The 8,792-nt window shown below is 39.7% G+C and overlaps 1 protein-coding gene across 2 annotated transcripts in view; it reads right to left on the reverse strand.

The window, feature by feature from the left end:
- Positions 1-7,909, reverse strand: part of UBA2 (ubiquitin like modifier activating enzyme 2) — a 31,672-nt gene extending 23,763 nt beyond the window's left edge. Inside the window, exons 1-5 of one of the 2 annotated variants that reach the window (XM_087827173.1) lie at positions 7,761-7,909; positions 4,719-4,802; positions 3,444-3,514; positions 2,086-2,150; positions 741-841 (exon numbers count right to left, since the gene is read on the reverse strand). In XM_087827173.1, the coding sequence (XP_087683299.1) occupies positions 741-841; positions 2,086-2,150; positions 3,444-3,514; positions 4,719-4,802; positions 7,761-7,898 (459 nt within the window). In that variant the 5' untranslated portion in view covers positions 7,899-7,909. Of the gene's footprint in view, positions 1-740; positions 842-2,085; positions 2,151-3,443; positions 3,515-4,718; positions 4,803-7,760 lie in introns of those variants that run through there. The other variant, XM_016221048.2, reaches the window with a different exon arrangement.
- Between the last annotated feature and the right edge of the window lie 883 nt (positions 7,910-8,792).

Consider the following 8,792-nt stretch of genomic DNA (forward strand, 5'->3'; position numbering starts at 1 on the left):
TAATACACTTTGATATTTACAAGTCTTTGTAGAATGATGCTAAGTAAGCTTCCAAGAGTAACTGTGAAGTTAAAACAAAGTAGAAACGGAATTTTCAAGATGGGTAAACTGCCAAAAAAAAAAAAAAAAAAAGAATATAAACAGTAAATTTCAAGTAGAGTGTAATTCCTTTTAGTTTCAAAATCTGTAAAATCATTCTTTAAAAGTATTTATGTTTAGGTTCTTTAAGGAATTAAAAGGAAAAAGATGTAAACAGCAAAGGATTCACAATGCTGAGATTTTATAAAACTGGGTATGAGTACACTGCTATTTGCTCTACTTTTCTCTAGTTTTATCTAAATGTTTGAAAAATTTCAAATATGACAAAAATATTTTTCAACATGCTCTTCAGATCTATACATTTTCACACAAAAAGTAACTTTTTAGAAGCCTGGTTTACCACATATCACTATAGTATGACATGTCTCATGTCTACAAAGAATTTTAAAAGAAAAGTTTATTATGCTTACCAGTCTAAGGACTTTAATACACAAGTTAAATGACTCAAAGTAGCACGGAGATAAAAAGATCTACCCTCTTTTGGGGTACCTTTACGGTATCCTAAATTTTATAAGGGCACAAAATTCTTTATGTCCTGGATGCTGACCAGCCCATATTATATAAACCAAAGTTTACATCCTTTCAACTCCTCCTTGAGGTCCCAAATAAGTATTTACAAAGTATATAAAAAAGTTCTTTACCTTTTTGATAGTAGTTACTTGCCCAAGATAACCAGCAGTTCCACTCTCAATAAGAGGGACATCAGCTGCTAGACACATCCTATTAACATGGTTGCGGGCAGCTGGAAGAAAAATGTTAGCAGGACTTTATGGGGGAAAAAGAAATGAACCAACCTTTAATTAGGATGACATTTACCCAAACTGTTTGTTTTTATTTTACAAGCAATTTTCTTACAGCTATGACCAGAGTAATACAACTCTTACAGACATTTAAGAAACATTCACTAGCAAAATTTCAAACAAAAGGAATTTATATCATAAATTTACCCCAGGAAAAGCACCCTTAATGTAATTTTTAAATTCCAAAGTGTCATTTCTCCTTCTACTGCTGTGCCTACTCTATTAACCTTGGCTAAAACACTGTTTCAATGTGTTCTGAGTCCTTAACTTGCTATTATTCTAATACAATGATCAGGTAATACATGGAAATTTAGAAAAACGTGGAATATCCACTTGGAACTATTAAGGCAGTTTCAGGCTAGGTGAAAGGTGAGTCCAGTTAAAGAGTCACTCTGACCCTTTTCCATGCTACTTTGTATGGTTTTTTTCCTTGTGGTATTTCTGGCTGAAATTGTTAGACACTCACCTGACAGATGTACTTTTACATGTAGAAGGAATTACAGGCAAGAAATATTAAATATTTTTATCCCACATCCCAGACACACAGATTTGTTAACAATGACTGACTATACAATACCAGGTTATATGAAACATCACTGCATATTGTGAAAAGTTTAATTGGGCTATAATGTGTACATTTAATAGAATCCAGTCTGATATGCAGCACCAGATAGACTTAAAATAATTCAAGAACATTGGTTCTGTATTAACTTTGGGATCCTACTGCCTCCTTCTCAAAACAGTGGTTTTCAGCCCTGATTGCACTTTAGAATCATCTAGGAAACTCTGAAAAAATATGGCTCCATAAGTCTGACTGAATTGGTATTGGGTAAGATCGGGACATTGATATTTCTTAAATCCCCACATAAATGAGGGAAGTGACAGTGTTTAAGTGCTGGGATAATCTGAATCAAACACCCACGCATGCACCCTCTTTATTATTTTAAGTTCTCTTATACAGTAGTCACACCTTTTGGTAGAACAGCAGAATATATGATAGCTAAATTCCAGCCTGGAACTAGTTTTCATTAAAATTACAATCATTTGGCAAGACTTAAGCCTGATCATACTTTCCCTTTAAGTTCTAACTCATAACAAAATATTTTGATTAATACTAAATGTATAAACAGCCTTGTTATGGGGGAAGGAAAATACTTAGAAATTAGAAGTACTAAAATAATCTCACCTCTGTTATCTAAAGCATTCATAACCAATATAAATTGTCGAAAAAATTCCACATTATAGTCGGGGCTACAAAGCAAAACAAAAAAAGGTCAAAAAACAACAACTGGCCTTACACATGATCCTTACAGAATAATACAAGGTAAAAAGCATATTAAGGTAATAGTGCAAAAATAACTGATATAATTAGGGGTCTCTACCATTTACATAGGTTTGACTTTTTCTAAACACCATAAATGAATTTTAAAGAAATTACTTCGCCTTAATCCCTATGAGTGGCTATACATCCTTTTTGGCCAGCTACCTAGGGCACAAGAGCAGGATCTCCAACTAGCAGAAAGATGGCATGACTTCACTAGTCCCACCAGGCCTTCCCTGGGCAGCAATTGCCTGGGAACATACAAAGAACACATTCCCAGGATCTGCCTGGCCTCTAGCTTCACCTCTCATGGTTAGGATCAGGCAGGGTTCAGGCCCCTAGAGTCCCTGCTTTTAGCAGCACTGGGAAAGCAACACAGGGTAAGGAAGTTATAGGGCTATAGGCAGGCTTGTAGAGCAAACATCCAGAGAATAAAAAAGCTAGAGATACAAATTCCCTGAGAAAGTATAAGACTTCTTCTAGTTCCAGACGTCAAATAAGTACTTATTATTTTTAATACCATTTACTTGTGAGCTACATAATAAGAATAATTGAGTCCTGTGCCCCAACACCTTCAAAATGTTCTACTTATTTCTACTAAGATCAGAGCATATTTATATATATATATATATATATATATACTTATATATATACTTTTATATATATACTTTTACATATATACATACTTTTATATATATATAAATATGTGTGTGTGTGTATACACACACACACACACTGCCCAAACTACTGCCCCATCACAATTCCCCATGTTATATTATAGAAGTCACAGTCCTAAAAAATGAATTCTGGGAAAGAAACTTTTAAACTGAAAAAGACCACAGCTGAAATCAATTAGAATAAAAGCAATATATTTAGAAAAATCTGAATCACCACATAAAAGGATTTATCATAGTTTAGAATATATTTTTATTTAAAACAAGACTATAAGATCCTTATATTAAGCTTCCAAATAACTTATTTATTGAAAGTATTAAAATATCCCACCTATCTAAATCACTCAAATCATATATATAAGCTATTATAAGAGGCCACTCAACTTACATGGGCAGAAACTATCACATTCTAATTGTTCTAGAAAATCATTTTTAAAAAGCAGAATGACTTCAAGCTTATATATTTGGCTAATAAAAATACCTTATACTTTAAAACTTTAATTAAAAATTCACAATAAACAATTTTGCAACATAATAATTAAAGCATACTTCATGATGCTGTCATGGTAGGCTATGATATTAGCTTTCGGGTAAAACTGCAGTACACTTTCTTTGGCAACCTGGAAAAACAAGCAACACTAAATTACTAATTTACTAAATTAGCATAACATTTGTATCTGTATTTGAAATATACTTATGGTAGACAATACTGTTGTTTCATCTACTTACATAACCTTATTCATATTAAAAACTAAAGAAATATTAAAATATGACAAAATTTCATTGAAATTAGGCCATATATATATATACATACTTATAAATAGGAGGGCTGCACCACTCATATATAACTCTACAAGAATGACAAGCTTCAGCAAAAATATAAAATAAAGAAGTGTCTTTCATTCACTCAACAAATATTTACTGAGCATCTTCTATATACCAGGATCTGTATAAGGCACTTGGTGAGTAAAAGTGACATTAATCAAATAACCATCTAGATCAAGGGTGGGGAACCTTTTTTCTGCCCAAGCCATCTGGACATTTATAACATCATTCGAGGGCTATACAAAATTATCAACTTAAAAATTAAGTATGAAAAAAGCTCCTAGATTTACTGAATTTCGAGTCCTGCCTGCAGTTACCTTGGCAGGGGCAGGCCTATATGGCCGGCCCAAGGGCCAGACATGCCCCACCCCAATCTAGATAAATTTAACTACAAAGTATGATAAATGATACTCAAAATGTAGAGGTTGTTATGAAGATCTGGTTTGGTCTATGAGGTTTGGGAGAGTACCCCTAGAGAAAGGAGCCATATGGAGAAAGGCGTGGGAGTGTGCCAAAAGGGCTGGGAAAAAAAGCAAAGGAAAAGATGTTTTAAAAACCCTGAATCAAAATGGAACATTCAAGGAACTAAAGGTCAGGGTGGCTAGAACCTCAAGGGAGGCTGTCTCCTATAAAAAGAGACAAAAGCATAAAGCTGTAGCTTCTCTTGCCCCCAAATATAGGAGCAGCCAACCTCTAGGGAATGGAAGAACACAAGGTTTATCCTAACCAAACAATCAGAAATTTAACTAAGAAAGGAACACCATTTACAGGATTTGGTAGAGCACTTCCATTTCCTCTGCAGACCAAAAAAAGAAGAGGGCATCTTTAGTCCTGTACTCCACACATCCTTTTTATTCTTCACACCCCTCAGCTAAAAAGAAGTGGCTTCCCCATACTCTCCTCCTTAGTAGAGTCGAAATTAACGACATCATAAATAGAAGATCCATCAAAGGGTAGAAATATAAATGAACTGAAATGTTATGAGAAATAGAAAGTTACCTGGGCCTTTGATCTTCCAACATGTTTCTTTTGAAACAAAAACTGCCTGTTGAGGTTGCTGACATCAATAGTATCCAGATCAATCTACAAATTCATAAAACTCAGATAAATCACAAATTTTCTGGTATGTTTGAGCAATGTCACTATTCTCAGCAGCGATAACCCAAAACTTTTGATATTTGCTACCTTAGTGGAGAAAATGCTTTTTGACCAATACCAAAATTCTTAAAACAGATATTTAATGCATTAAAAAACAGCAACAATATTTAACTTGAGAGAGAACTTTCTCATCTTGCCTGGTGGCTCAGTGGCTGAGCGTTAACCTATGAACCAGTAGGTCACCATTAGGTTCGAATTCAGGTCAGGGCTCCATCCCCAGTGTGGGGCCTGGAGGAAGCAGCTGATCAATGACTCTCATCACTGATGTTTTTATCTCTTTCCCTTCCTCTCTCTAAAATCAATTAAAGTGTATTTTTTTAAAAAGAGAACTTTCTCAAAAAATTTTTTAGAAAGGATGCCCCCCCCTTCAACCATCCTGGCAAATATGTTAGTAGCTCAGTTGGTTAGAGCATCACCCCCACACACACAAGTTGTGGGTTCGATCTCAGGTCAGGGTACATACAAGAATCAACCAGTGAGTCCTGGCACGTGTGCCCAGTGGTTAGAGTATTAGTCAGAGCACTCAATGGTCTCGGGTTGGATTCTGGGTACCTGGGTTGCAGGCTCAGGTTGGGGCGAGTGCAGGAGGCAACCAATCAATGTGTCTCTCTCACATGGATGTTTCACTCTTTCCCTCTCCCCCCTCCCTTCCATTCTCTCTAAAAATCAATGGGAAATATATCCTCGGCTGAGGATTAAAAAAAAAAAAGTCAACCAGTGAATGCATAAATCAGTGAAACAACAAATAGTTGTTTTTCTCTCTCCCTCTCCTTTCCTCTCTCTCTAAAAATCAACCAATAAATAAAAAGAAAAAATTCCAAGGGGACATGTTGAAGGGGTCAATGGGGGGAAAGGGGGACACCAGTAATATTTTCAATAAAGATAAATTTTTTAAAAATATATCCTTATTGATTTCAGAGAGAGGAAGGGAAAGAGAGATAGAAACATCAATGATGAGACAGTCATCATTGATCGGCTGCCTCCTGCACCCCCCACCCCCGACTAGAGATCGAGCCCGCAACCCGGGCGTGTGCCCTGGCTGGGAATCGAGCCGCTATCTCCTGGATCCTAGGTCAATGCTCAACCGCTGAGCCATGCCCAGCCGGGCTAAAGATAAAGTTTTTAAGAGAAAGAAAAAAGTAATTCCGTATTGAAAATGCATTATAGCCCTGGCCGGTGTGGCTCAGTGGTGAGAGCATCAGCCCGTGCACTGAAGGGTCTCGGGTTCAATTCCCAGTCAAGAGAAACATCACATTGAGTTTCTCTTTCCTCCACCCTTCCTCCCTTCCACTCTCTCTAAAAATCAATGGAAAAAATACCTTCAGGTAAGGATTAACAACAAAAAAGGCATTATATTTAATTCATCTCTATCAGTCTAGTCTTTCAAATCCACATATTAGATTTAACTGTGCCCTGGTTTTTTTCTTAAATGATACTTGGCAAACAAATTTATTGAATTTTTGCTAATTTCATTAATTCAAAAGTCTTCGCACATACACAATCTCATTTACAATTATTTCCTGAGGGCTGTAAAAAAAAAAAATTTCTACACAAGATTTTAAATGTGTCATGTTTTAAGTCTTATCTAATTGCTGCTCATAAATAAATATTAGGAATGGAAATGACCAAAGCCATTTTCAATCCATTTCAACAAATTTATATGCAGAGTAATAAAATGTTCTAATTGTGAGACACATTAATGGTTTTGGTTATAATCTGTGAAAATCATTAAAACATACAATCAACCACCTAAATTATTTATTTTTACTTTCAAAATTTACAAAACTTCTAATACATAAATTTACCACAAAAATTACACCCAACACAAAGGATCAACATTTATTTCTTGGGTGTCTATTACAAAATGGTTCTTTTAAATAAGTATCAGTTGTTATCAGGTAAGGCACAACCATATTTAGGTTTGTGGTACACAAGTGAATGGAAAGGCAAACCCTATAAAAAGCCAAAGGAAAAATGTTCAAATTGTTCCGCCCAGTCACTCATTTATTAGCTCAGTCAGCCGCCTCTACTTTTTTTTTTCATTCCGTGTTTCCACAACATCTTAAAACACCTTTAAACTCATGTCCAGTCCCAGGACACACCTCTAATCTCTAAAAAGTTCACTTTAACAGAAATAACTTGATTTAAAATTACTGTAAACGAAGGCAAAAGTTAAGATCCTAACCAACATCTCTGATGAAATAAGCACGTGTATTATCTATGGTAGTAAGAATGACAGTCACGCAGATTGTACCCAGAACCGAAAAGCACCCGCCCCAAAGGAGTCCTGCCACTTGCTTCGTGAACCAAGGTAAATTACTAAACCGCACTGCATCTCGTTTTCCTTTCTACCCGTTAAAAACAAAATGTGATGAAAACAGTGTTTGCAACCTCACGGGGTAGTGAAGATTAAACACGTTAACGCGGGCAAACCCCTCAGGACCGGCGCTCAGTTGGATACTGTTACCGCCACCCTCTGCTCTGGATCATTACTTCTGAGTTAAGGGGAACCCCTGATTTAAACAGTCACAACGGGCACCAGAAACTCAATCACCTCCTGCCTCCCTTTAAAGCTAGGAAATGCTCTAAAGCTAAAAGACACGAGGCCGCTTCTACACCCTGGAGACGCCACAAATTGGCGCTGCCCGGGGGGCGGAGGCCGGCGCGCCGCGGGATGCCCGGAAGACCCGGGCCCGCGGCCTCCTCCGCGTCCCGCGCAGGCCAGAGAGCGGCGAGGCCCGCTCCGTCCCCGCCGAAGGGCTCCCTCTCTTCGGCCGGGACCCCGGAGCCTCTCGGCCCTCCATCGCACCCCAACTCAGGTCCCGACCCCCGGGCCCGGCACCACGGCCCGCCATTCAGCCCGCGCGCACGCCTGGCCCTCACCAGGTCGATGTGGGAGAACCCGGTGAGCACGAGGTTCTTGAGCAGCTCACAGCCGATGCCGCCCGCGCCCACCACCAGCACCCGGCCCCCGGCCACGGCCTCGGCCAGCTCCCGGGGCAGCCCCCGCGACAGAGCCATGGCGGGACGACCACGAGCCGCGACGGAGGCGGAGGCGGGAGAACTGAGCTGCGGCCGGAAGCGGTGGGGGAAGGGCGGGGGAACGGCGGGGGAACGGCGGCCCGGCTTCCGCTCCTGCGCACTACGGCCGCCAGTGGGCGTCTGGCGCCGGCTGCTCGCGCCTGGGGAGTGGGTTGCCCTGGCGAGCGCGGCGGCGAGCGGAGGGCGCCTCGCGCCCGGCCCCCGCGCCTGCTCCGCGCTGCTCCTCACGGGCGGCCGCCAGCCGCTGCCCACCTGAAGAAGCCTAAGGGTCTCCTCGCAGCCTGGGGTTTGAACTGCCAGCCAGCGTCCTTACCGGTTACAAAACAGATGCCCCTCTATGTAAAGCGCTCTTACAAATTAAAAAGACAAAAACCTCACCCGCCAAAAATACATAGGCAAAGGGTGTGAACAGGCACTTGTGAAGAAAATGGATAATACGATCAATAAGCAGACTGAAATTTAATCAAAGAAATGCAAAATTGTATTTAAGTTATTTTCACCTGTTGGCCCTGGCAGGGTAGGTTAGTTGGTCAGAGCATCCTCGGGATATGCCAAGGTTGAGGGGTCCATCCCCGCTCAGGGCACAAACAAGAATCAGCCCATGAGTGCATAAAAACAAGCTGATGTTTCTCTCTCTCTCTCTCTCTCTCTCTCTCTCTCTCTCTCTCTCTCTCTCTCTCTCTCTCTCTCTCTCTCTCTCTTCCCCCCTCCCCCCTCCCCTTTCCTCTCTGTAAAATAAATTTTAAAAAATTTTAAACCATTAAAAGAATAAAAAATAATTTTTACCTATTAAACCAGCAAAAAGTTGGGAGGGAGTTTGCAGGGACTGGGTGAAAAAGGTGAAGGGATTAAGAAATACAAATTGGTAGTTAA

This window comes from Miniopterus natalensis, chromosome 18 (genome assembly GCF_054644295.1).
Source record: "Miniopterus natalensis isolate mMinNat1 chromosome 18, mMinNat1.hap1, whole genome shotgun sequence".
Classification (NCBI taxonomy): domain Eukaryota; kingdom Metazoa; phylum Chordata; class Mammalia; order Chiroptera; family Miniopteridae; genus Miniopterus; species Miniopterus natalensis.